General features: G+C 38.0%; 1 protein-coding gene across 1 annotated transcript in view; it reads left to right on the top strand.

Annotated features, from left to right (window-relative positions):
- The first annotated feature begins 1,376 nt into the window (after positions 1–1,376).
- The window catches only part of piwil1 (piwi-like RNA-mediated gene silencing 1), a 31,103-nt gene continuing 19,831 nt past the window's right edge, over positions 1,377–12,648 (top strand). The window contains exons 1-3 of the mRNA XM_010895053.4: positions 1,377–1,479; positions 2,551–2,635; positions 12,495–12,594. Coding sequence (XP_010893355.2) covers positions 2,567–2,635; positions 12,495–12,594 — 169 coding nt within the window. The 5' untranslated portion in view covers positions 1,377–1,479; positions 2,551–2,566. The remainder of the gene's footprint in view (positions 1,480–2,550; positions 2,636–12,494; positions 12,595–12,648) is intronic.

Here is a 12,648-nt window from a genome sequence, read left to right as displayed (position 1 = left end):
ATGACTCAGATGCTCACTCTTTCTCTCTCCTTTCTCTCTGTTTCTCAGGCAGGTAAACAGTGACTAGGGTGATTTTTCACAGACTGGTCCCTCAGGTCTGAATGTATAATCACTCTTAGATCTCAGAAGTCTTGTGGACATCTTTCTCAAAAAGCCCTTTAAGGTGCAATCTTATTTTCTAAAAGATGAAAAATGGGAGAAGGTAGGCAGAGGGTCAGCGATGAAATTGCAACTCATGTTTTGCCCTCTTAAAAGAATTGTCTGGCCTTCAGTTACAATGAGTGAGTGCTCAATACATGATCTGAAACCTAAGTGCATGTAAAAAAGTAGTCTTTCAACAAATTTTGCAAGTTATGTTTGATACAAAAAAGCTAGTTTGCATTTATTTATGCATACACAACTGGAAAGACACCTCAGGTGTTAAAATTTTTTTGGCATGTCCTGGAAGAACCTGGCAAATTTCGACAGATACAGAATAAGAATACAACATACATACCATACTGAACTGTATGGCCTAAGATGAAGATTGAGCACCTATGAAAAGATTTATCAGCTTACTCAGTGACACAAATGTCAATGTATTAGCTCCAAGTACAGATATTTAAAAATCTTGGAAAAACTTGGATTTTTTTATTGCTCTGTAGAGTGTTTAACCTAAATTAAAATACCTACAAATTACAAATTGCAGAAATCAGGATTAAATCAGTATTTATTGAAACACAATTTTTTCCAGATGGAATTGAAAAACAGAAGCATATTTGAACCAATATAGGATAATATTTTAAATAAATGCCTGACCTCTTTTTAAAAATAACAATCAAGCTCCTTGGGGGTATTCCAGAAAAATGGCTCAACCAAAACAGGATTCCCCCAACATATCTGGCTTCTCTAAACAGATAAGGAATTTGCTGAGTTTTTGGTTCCAGTATGTCTTTTTCATGATTGAATCCTTCGGTTTAGTGAAGCCTTACACAGTTGAAATATGTAATGTCTTTTTTTTTTATCCATTACTTTAACTCGGGACCTCTATTTTGAAAGCGAAACAAGGTGAAACTACTAGGTCTAGGAATACACTACTGTGGCCAACTCATATTGTGGCTAGCTTCTTTTACGTCTTTACCACCATCTGGCGGATACTTGTAAGGTTGCAGTCGGTTGTAGGTGTTTGCAAGAGGTTTAATGAACGCGTTCATGGTCACAAAGATTACTCCGCTGATTACCTTTCCAAAAATAGATCTCATTCGCTTTTCAAATCGAATTTCTGTGTCCATTTTACCTTGGAAATAATCACATTCGATCCAGTCTGTGAAATATAGCCCCTAACTAAGTATGTAAATTAAGTATTTGCAGTTTAACTGTTGTTTATTTTATTCTAAAATGCTGAACTGGCGTAACAATACTTAAAGTGAGAAGACCTACAAATACTCAGTTCAAGCAAGAAAAAAAATCTAATCGCAGTTCTTTGATTAGGTTGAGTTTGTAAGTATAGCATATCGAACTTTTGATTCATTTCCAAGGATGTCTCTAGATTTTACTTTAGGAAATTATTGTATGGGACATGGAAACTTTTAATTTTGCTAGCTACATGATATGATGTCAGAAGTGGAGTTTGTAACATTACGCGTTTAAGTTAAGGTTGGCTAGGTCCAGCTGTAAACTAAGTTATCAATGCGTTTTTAGACACCATGCCATGGGCAGAAGTCATGTTCGTTAACATAGAAAATAAGTGTTATTTGTGCATTGAGTTATTTAAAATGGCTAGGGAGCTATTACTTGTCATGTGCATTTCGCTAGCTACCTGGCTTAACTAGCTTGGGTTTGAGGTAACACGTGCCTGCCATGCAACGTTTTTGGCAATTCCTCTGTGAGGGTGAATACGTAGGGGGCACCTCGACAGCTTGTGCGTTGTACATTTAAATCAATTTATACGGGGTTGCCTAACTACCGTTTTGTGTTTTAAATTATTTGTTTCAAAGGATCAGCTAATGGTATCAACTGCCGACAGTTTAGGTTGTCTCGATACATTACTGACTGACAAAAATTGACACCCGCCAAATGCGGGTGCATTTCGATATTGGTACTCCGGGAGGCAGTGAAGTGTATGCAAGTAGTGATTTACATCACACAAAAAGGGGGGACATTGCGCGGGGCCTGGAGCATAGAACGATTCAATCCCAGCGCAAGACATATACACGAAAATCTCCTTTGTCTTGCAGTTCAAACTTCAATTGCTAGGGAATATATCATATTACTAATGTACTGTAAACTGGTTTAAGTCCCACAGACACTATTGTCTGCGTTATGACTGGTCTGTAACCTCCAAACTCTTTGTCTCACATATAATAAATGCAAATCATAAGACTTAAGTTTCAGGCCCTCATTGCTGGTAAGAATTAGTGTAAGTTAATTTTGTAAGTTAATTTGTACCTAAATAAAACCTGCTTTGAGAGAGTACATTGATGTGCCCAACTTTGTATAGCTAGCATACAAGTCTGCAACCTAATTTCTATTTCATTAGGACACTAATTACCATAACTGCCTTCTTTTCAGATTTTTGAAGCTGAAAATGACGGGACGTGCAAGAGCACGATCAAGGGGCCGAGCTCGTGGTCAGGAGACTGGGCCACCTGGAGTGGTGAGTCTGCATAAGCAACTAGCTTATGTCTACTAACTAGTGCCTGGAGTTCATCCTAGGCCTGTGATATTTACTGCTGGAATTCTCCATTGTAAGTTAAATTCTAGATGTATTTAAGATGTCAGAAATTCAACTGGTTCAAATTACCTCTTGGACCAAAGGCCCAGTGTCCAATTTATTTGTCAAAATTATTAGCTTAAATGAATGGCTATTTTATGGGATGAAGCTAGGTTGGGTGATACACAATGCCATAATTTATTGACGATTGACACCCATTGTTGATGGTGACAACATGGCGATTTCCTAAACAGTGATTAATTAGATGGTGGTTAGAATATGAACCTAATGCAAGAGAACTGTCTACTGTAGAAAGAGTGAGGAGCATAAAGTAGTGCAAAATATAACAAGATGTTTTTTTTACCCTCCCTCGTGATTGACCATCAAATTAGTGTATGGGCCAAATGGAATTCCATTTCCGGTTGTTTACCAGGTAGTAATGATGATAATTGTCTATAAGTAGGCTTAGAGAGTAATCGTTGATGGCGAAAACAATACAATGTAAAAAAAACTGTGCGTTACTATATTTGACCTCGACTTGCACATCCCAGGGCCACCAGCACATAAGCTTGCAGTGATCGACAAGATTGGCAACATTCTAAATGTTCTATTCCCTTGCCATAGGCCAAATGTCCTTCATGTTTTAAAACCTACAGAATATGGTAGTCACACTTAATTTATTGTCTTGCATTAGGTTCAGATTGTAAAAAGTGAGAGGAGACCTACAAGCAGTGCAGAATGTTTTTCACTCTCCCCTTTCATGATCAACCAACAGTTACATATATGTCTCAGCCTAATGGAATTCCATGGTAGAACATATTTCTATAAGAATGAGAGAATTGCAAACATTATTGCAAGATAGACTTTGCCCGTTAAACTGCTGTTGGGAATAACAATCTCAACGAAACTTAGAACTAACAGCATGCTTAGGGAAATACAGTTGCGGTAAATATGACCATGACAAATCCTTTCCAGCCTGAGCTGCATGTTCCATTTCTTTATTGATCAAGATGCACTGTTTTACTAATGAGTATAATTTGGTGTGGCAACACCCTATTTGAAAACATGACACATCTAAAGAAAACTTAGAAACAGCCCTTTCAAATCATATGAAACACTATAGGAACCCAATCAATGAACTGGTAATCTGTTAAGAAATAATACCTACGAAATATATATTTCAGACAAAATCAATTATTCTTTTCCCAAACAACTGCAATTTAAACAACCTTCTAATGAAGATAGATAAAAACTTAGATTATATTGAATCTTCCTTGTTTTGTAAGGTTTGAACATCTGAAATCTGAATCGAAATACCTGTTACTGTTAACAAGTTTCAGCCATTTAAGTGGCCAGTGTTTTTTTGTTTTTTTAATTCTATGGAATGTTTGCTGCCCAGTACCTTCTTATCTAAATATTATATTACAACTTACCTTTACCAAAATCTCTTACAAATAACCTTTAATCTACCATAATTAGGAAAGATATAAACAAGTTAAAATATTATTAAAATAATGTTTGTGGAATACATTTGTGACTGCTTTTAAATAATGTATCATATATAGTTATATTCAAGGAAATGTATTTTATTTCCCAACTTTCCTATGAATCCAATATGCTGACAGGTTGCCATGCAGGGTGTATGTGATAAGTAAAGGAGAACATACAAGTGTGAGGAACAAGCAAGAGCTGCTGTTCTTAAAACTAACTGCGTATGAAGTAGTTGTGACAGTGCCGATGGCCGTAGGCCGGCAGTAGGAAGCAGGGCCAATGGGGAGCTAAAAGAAAAGACCAGAAGGAGTTGAGGAAGACGAGGCGAGGGTGCAGTTGATTTTGGAGGGGCAATGGGAGGCCAGGGAGAGATGCTGGGTAGCTGGCAGACCTAGGGAGTGGAGGAAGACGGGTGGGCAGCCATCAGTTGGATGTCGGTGACCTCTTCCTCTGCATACACTAATAAGCAAGCCACAACACCTTCATCTCCATCCATCTTTACCTGCATATACAAAATATAACAATACAATTTAGTTTCATAAATCCATAACACATACCATAAAACAAAGGACTTACTGAAAACCCTTTCACATTTTCTGTGTCTAAGGATACAAGCATCAGGAAAAGTGATAGTAGTGGACAAAAACAATGACATTATTATAAACTAAGTACAGTACCAGTGCCATACTGTAGTAGAAATACACTCACCTAAAGGATTATTAGGAACACTTGTTGATACTAGAGGTCAGAGGAGAATGGGCCGACTGATTCAAGCTGATAGAAAAGCAACTTTGACTGAAATAACCACTCGTTACAACCGAGGTATGCAGCAAAGCATTTGTGAAGCCACAACACGCACAACCTTGAGGCGGATGGGCTGCAACAGCAGAAGACCCCACCGGGTACCACTCATCTCCACTACAAATAGGAAAAAGAGGCTACAATTTGCACAAGCTCACCAAAATTGGACAGTTGAAGACTGGAAGAATGTTGCCTGGTCTGATGAGTCTCGATTTCTGTTGAGACATTCAGATGGTAGGGTCAGAATTTGGTGTAAACAGAATGAGAACATGGATCCATCATGCCTTGTTACTACTGTGCAGGCTGGTGGTGGTGGTGTAATGGTGTGGGGGATGTTTTCTTGGCACACTTTAGGCCCCTTAGTGCCAATTGGGCATCGTTTAAATGCCACGGCCTACCTGAGCATTGTTTCTGACCATGTCCATCCCTTTACGACCACCATGTACCCATCCTCTGATGGCTACTTCCAGCAGGATAATGCACCATGTCACAAAGCTCGAATCATTTCAAATTGGTTTCTTGAACATGACAATGTTCACAGTCACCAGATCTCAACCCAATAGCGCATATTTGGGATGTGGTGCAACGGGAGCTTCGTGCCCTGGATGTGCATCCCACAAATCTCCATCAACTGCTAGATGCTATTCTGTCAATATGGGCCAACATTTCTAAAGAATGCAAAGGCGAAAGGGGGTCAAACACAGTATTAGTATGGTGTTCCTAATAATCCTTTAGGTGAGTGTATAATGGCCTGGATGGAAAACCACTTCATACTGATGACAGCACCTGTTTTGTAGTTATATTTTACATTGATGGCAGCTAGTTATGTATAATCCGACATGCTTTTTCTACAACAATATTTACATCACATTTACAAAATCACATGATACACACCTCATAAATTATATATGCAGAACGTTAGAAGGATGATTTACTAGCAAGCCAGCACTGAAACCGAGTGAATTATCTCCCATTCTGGCTCTGTATTTAGCTTGTGGCTACAGTATTTAATTGGCTATGTTTAGTGTATTTACTTGCTCAAACTAGTAACAAACTTGGCTTTGTAATCGACCCAATGGTGTGCACAAATTATTTTTGTTTATTTACATCGTTATATATAGAGAAATGGCCACATATTCATTCAGAGTCAGTGTAAGTGGGTAGCTACTACTAGAGCAGGCCAACTAGATAATTTAGCTAACGTCAAACTGGTAGTCATTCAGCACCAAATATGGACATAACAAAAAACTATTGAATCTATCTAGTGACACGTAGTAAAACATTGTAATGAGCAATTGTATATTTTCCTTACCTCAAATTATTTACCTCGTTTGCACATTAAATATGCAAAAGTAAGACCTGACCGTGCTCTAAAATTGCCTCAGGAAAATGGGGATTTCGCTCCGTCATATTTAGGGGCTGAATAGAAGTTCCCGCCGATAATGCACTAACCAGTTGTAAAATATGTGATTGGACAGCAGAGATTGTGATAGCAATTCCATTGATCAAACATTTAAAGGATTAAGTACGGAGACAATTCTCTTGGCACAATGAATAGTTTATTTGCAAATAGAGAGACGCGTCAAACACTTACAGGATAATCATCTGAGGAGTCTCGTAACTTAATACATGACAATCATCAGTAATTATAGGGGAAAAAGGGGTGTGGTAAGATGCTGCCCATCTGTCTTGTGCCACATAGGTTTTACCCAAAGGGATGGCTGTCCCCCCACCTTATCCTTCCTGCCATAATGTTTACTGTTGTGTATTTTCCTCTATCCTGTCCTAAAATCACTTGGTCTGCATCTACCCACATACTGCTGAAGATTTACGTTAACCTCGCCACCTCATACTTCCTTTACCACAGCCCAACCAACAATCCTTTTCTTATCTAAACATGGGGACTCCATAGATTAATCAATAAGAATACATCAGTTCAAGAAATGTCTATAACAATATTAAGCGTAAAACCATCGGAATTAGGATTCTGAAATTAGAGCGCTCCTGCTGGAAAATGTTAAACTTGAATCAGCTATTAAGTAATATTGTGAAGGTTTATTAATGTCCTTGAATAGCTCTTCACGCACATGGTCCTGGCTCTCCTGCACCTGTTACTGGGTTGTCTAACAGCATTTTTTTTATTAAACTGTATTTAAGAAATAATAAAGCAAAGACAAAATCTGTAATAAAGGCTTAATTTCACTTTATTGTTTATAATGCTTTAATATGAAATAATGTGGCCTAAATGTTTTTTGCCTATTGTAAAAAAACAATAAAATATTACTTTTAATTTGTTACTCTTACAGTACCTTTGCCTTATGGACAGCTCTGCGCACTTGGCATTTTCAACCAGTAGTCACCTGGAACTAATTCCAACAGCCTTGAAGGAGTTCTCAAATATGCTGAGCACTTGGTGGCTGCGTTTCTTTTACTCAGCGGTTCAGCTCATGCCAAACCATCTCAAATGGGTTGTGGTCAAGTGATTGTGGAAGCCAGGTCATTTGATGCAGAACCCAATCAACCCTTTTTGGTCAAATCCTCCTTACATGTTCAGGATGTGTATTTTGGGTCATGGGACTGTTAAAAACAAAACAATAACAGTCCCATTACGTGCAAAACAGGTGGGGTCGCGTATCGCTGCAGAATGCTGTGGTAGCCATGCTTGTTGAGTGTGCCTTGAACTGTAAATAAATTGCTGACAGTGTCACCAGCAAAGAATCTCCACACCATACCTCCTCCATGCTTCACGGTGGGCACCACACATGCGGAGAACATCTGTTCACCCACACTGTCTCACAGACATGAGTTGGAACCAAAAATCTCAAATTTGGACTCCAAGGGTCTAATTTCTATTTATCGTGTTTCTTGGCACTAGGCAACGTTTATAAAGTTTTTAGATTTTGATGGTATGATTATAGTCTGAGTAATAATCACGGTATCACGAGTATGCATTATTTTGCAACACTAGGGATGTATAAAATCATATGAGCATTCTTTAATTATAGGTTTAATTGTACAACATTTCTTTGATAGCTTTTGTTTTTAACCGTTGCTGTTTAAAAAAAATTATTGAGCATTATGTTCAACTGACTAAAGTTTCTTAAGTTTACCTCCACCACAAATGGCGTCTATGAATTGTTAGCTTTTGCCACTGGCCGTTTGAACAGCTTATTAGCCAGTAATAGGCTTACTGGTATTTACTAACTTCTTAGGAATAATCATAAGACTTGAGCAATTGCTAGCGAGACTGAAGATGAACTTTTCCCTGCCAGAAACCATTGCAATAATGCCACTTACGTGGTCCGGCAATAAAGCTGCCATTTTGAAAGCTACACCCTCCTCCTTCCATGAATTTTCCTAAATTAGCGTATATTACGTAGTTCATTTTGTTGGAATTCTAAACTGAACAGAACTATATAGAGACACATCAACTGTTTTTTTCCCTGTTTTTCAACTTAATCCGCCAACAGCCCGCAACACTTAGCGTTGGTATCCAAATGGTACCCAGGCGCTAATCACCCCTCACTGAATGCATGACGTCTGTGGATGAATTTGCGATACTCCCAGATGAATGAGAACTTAATTATGCTATTATTAAAACATAATCCCATGATATAGGTTACTTATCACACGTTACCATTTTTCAATAGGATATTCAGCTTATTGTGTAGGTTAATTCATCAAATGTAAATCGAAAATGTTAATCTACATTATTTATGTACCGAAAAAGAAACTAAATCGCACATACAGCCTACTCATTTCGGACCTCTTTTCTAATAACTCCTCTCGGTTTTTTGATAACTTATTCATGTTACCTATAGAGGAAAATGATATGCCAAAAATCTAGGAGACTAGAGCTATGCATTGGCGTTAAAATCAACTTGATAGCCCCACTACAACCCCCGGGAGAGACTTGCAAATATACGCTGTTCACAGCCTATTAATTCCGGACCTTGTCCTTTTCTATGTATTCTTTTTGTTTTGTTTTTTGTTTGATGAGACCTTGAATACAAACACATTCTTGTATTTTTCAAATTAATTAACCATGTAAAGCAAATTCTGTAAATTATAATTTTTTTAACTTCTATTTACCATAGATAGATGATGACCTAGTGGATGAACTGATGTTCTGGCTGGTGATGCTGTGGAGGAGAATGGCCATGATAATGGGGACGATTCGTATGCTAATGACACCAAACAGAGTTTGGCTCTGGCGGTTATAGGGGGTAAAAAATGCCTGGCGGTTCTAGTGTTAAGTAACAAGCCACTAAAGAAGCTATTTTTAACTCACTTGTTACTTGTATTAGGCTACCTTTACTTGGGCATGTAAAGATGGATGCTGATCTCAAGGGATGTTGCATCAAATTTGAGGTGCATTTCACTGTACCTTTTCTTCTGCAAGTTTTGCATATAGGATTTCCGTTGTCTTGAACAACCCCATGATAATTCTTTAGTATCCAAAATGCTCCCACAATGATGACATAATGTTTTTCGGTGGATACAGAGCACCAATGGTTGGTCCCTCTGCAATTGTTTTGCTAATTTAGGTATCCCTCTAACACAATGTTGCTCTTGTGACAGTGTACAGCATTTTAAGCATTTTAAGCTGGTGTATCTTCATTTTCATTCCATCTGCAGGTTGCGCTGGCAATTTTAGTTTTATTTTCCTCACTGTGCAACCATTGTTCATAGACAAATAATGTACCATAATGTCCCTATTTTGAGAGTGAGAACAGAAACACTCGGTGTAGCTGAACCTTTATGGTTACAAAACCGTTATGTTTTAAATCGTGGTTAATAGTGAAAGAGGTTAATCACCACATCCCTACTTGGCACAAACAAATCTTTTATTGGTGTCCTTCAATAGTGGTTTCTTTGCAGCCATTGGACTGAAAGGTAAAAGGTAAAACTTCCTCTTATAACCTTTTAATTTAAATGTATGACTGAGTAAGTACAAATTTGAACATATGTGCAGCTTTTTGGTCAACTATTGTGATTTTTGGCGGCAACACCATTTTATAAAACCCTTTTTCATATTACGTCAGTCATCTTTTCAGATTGTCAACCGCATTCCTTGTTGCATTAATGGTGGGCTTCAGTAACCTGGCTATAAATAATCAGCAACCTGGCTATTTGGCTAGCTCTGATCCTAGTAGCACTAACTAAGCCAGCTGGATAAAATAACATCGAAAGATGTTGGTTTATTATTCTAGCCAATATTTGCTATATCATTGCACATAGCTAGCTGCCAGCTTTCTTTCCTGCACGCCAAGCATGTAATTAGTACACTGTAGGGCTGCATGATTAATCAAATTATAATCAAAATTGCAATATCCAAATCGGCAACTTACGTTTCGAGGCTTATTTATCAAATGCACCAAACAACACAGCGTCATCCTGCACAATGAAATTCTTGTGACATGGCACCCGACAACTACATAGGGAGAGTTAAGCGTATATACGCAATAAAATAGCAAGACAGAAAATAATAAAATAATGCAACAATATACATAGCAGCAGTAAACTAGCAGCAAACTGAGTAGTATTATTGGACATTTAGATATGGAAAGTATGGCGGTAATATACATACGTGTGAACTAGCAGCAGTGGGTAGCGTTATTGAATATTATAGATATGTGATTTTCTGCTCCAAAAAAATTTGTGAAGCGCTTCACATGAAGCAATGGGCACGCTTTGTACATTTTTATGTATTTCTTGTGGGTGCTGTAGGTGTTTTTGTGGATTACTTATACCTGCACTAATATTTTGTTTAAATTCTTGGTTTTTCAACATTTGAGTTAACATTGGAACTGCTAGCATAGACATCTGCTTCAAGATGACGAGTGGCACCAAGATATTGTCCCACATATTCTGGTTGTTAAATGTATTTGCTTCAATGTCGGTGCATCCAATATGGGAGAAAATATACCTTTTAGGTTTGAGAAATTCTGCCTATCCAACTATGACAACGGCACAAACATAGCAAACGCCAACACAGGTTACATCTTCAAATTATTAAGAAGTGTAAAATAGAAAACACTAAACTTTTCTAAGTGAGATTATCTACGCTGTTTACACCCATGTTAGAAAATAGCAAATCATATCCCTAATTGCAGTATTTGTCAAAGGAATTGCGATCAAAATTTTTATCCAAATCGTTCAGCCCTAGAACACTGGAAACAAATCAATTTCTCAATACAGCAATGTTAACTTAGTGCAGGGGTGTACAAATTGAGCTAGCTTCTTGCTTGCTGATGATTTTCACACCTAGAGTAAAGAACCCCTAGTGGCTGTATGATTGTGGTGCAGCAGTTTCAACAATAGGGGGTTCACTATTGCCATGTTTCCGCTGGTTTTTTAACACCGGCACCAGGGTCACACCAGTGATTTATGCTAATGTTGGTTCCAGACTTTTGTTTCCACTATACATTTGGTACCAAGGACTTAAGGAGGGCCTTGGGTGGGGAGGGAGGAGTTATCTATCAACGCAATTTAGTTTTCTGGTTTCAAATAATAAAAGGCAATATTCTTTCTGGTAGTAAAATAAAATAAACAATAATGCCATTCTCAGTTTATTTCTTCCAACCGACTCCTCCTCCACCTAAACTCGTAACACTGAAACTGTAATCCAATGTATTTATTTAGTTGAATAAGTATTTTGTCAAAACTATCTTCCTTTAATAGAAGGATTTGGGAGAATTCTGAGGTAATTTAGGGTTGTTATAGTTTCTGCAAGCTACGTCTCGGTCTCAGCGCTCCGTTTTTCTATTGAGTCAGTGGTATCGTACCATGTTTGGTCATTCGAACTCTTTCCATTCTGAGTCTTTGCTGCCCTGTACTATTGCTTTATTTTATTTGTATTTGCCAGTCGTATAGAACAACATGCCGCGTTTTCACACCAAGTAACGCACCAATCAGCAAACCCTGCACTAAGTCCTAAAGTCCGGGGCTTGGCCCCAAGTGAGAGCCGGGCTACTCAGCCATGGCTTAGTGTCCGACTGGCCCGTGTCAGTGGAAACAAAATAATCTGGGCTGGTAGAACACCAGTGTTTGGCCTTATCACCACCAATATATTGGCAATTCAATATTCCGTTTGTTCTCTGGTGCAGTGTTTTTCAAAGTCTGTGGGTCGTGGGTGATTAAAATTGGGTCGGCAAACATGTTTTCATAATTATTTTGTTTTTATAATATCATGTTTTTATAATACACAGGTCTGTGACGGTCAATATTGAGAAAGCTGATGACAATGTGTTCTGTTAATACTCCTACAAATAATTAATAATGATAGGAAAACGGTATATTTGAAAACATGTCATTTGGGTCGCGATGGTTTGTCATTTTGAAAGTGTGGGTTGGTGAAAAAAATTGTTTGAAAACCACTGCTCCAGTGCACTTATACTGGTATTTTTGTCCTTATTATGGCTTGAGTTAATTCATAAAACAGTTGTTTTAAAAAGAACTGTATAAGCAATAATAGCTATTATGTCTCTGATAATGATCTTTTCTGCAGACCCCTTCCCAGGAGGCACCTCGAGAAGTTTCGCCCTCTGAGGTTGAGCTTGTTGGCCGAGGAAGAACTAGAAGTGTGCCAGGTGTTGTGTCCTCAGAAGGTGCTTTGCCTCATCCAGCATCTGGTTAATGTAATATGTTAGGAACTGGAAAAA

The sequence above is a fragment of the Esox lucius genome, chromosome 13 (genome assembly GCF_011004845.1).
Source record: "Esox lucius isolate fEsoLuc1 chromosome 13, fEsoLuc1.pri, whole genome shotgun sequence".
NCBI classification, from domain to species: domain Eukaryota; kingdom Metazoa; phylum Chordata; class Actinopteri; order Esociformes; family Esocidae; genus Esox; species Esox lucius.
This window is presented reverse-complemented; position numbering and strand designations above follow the sequence as displayed.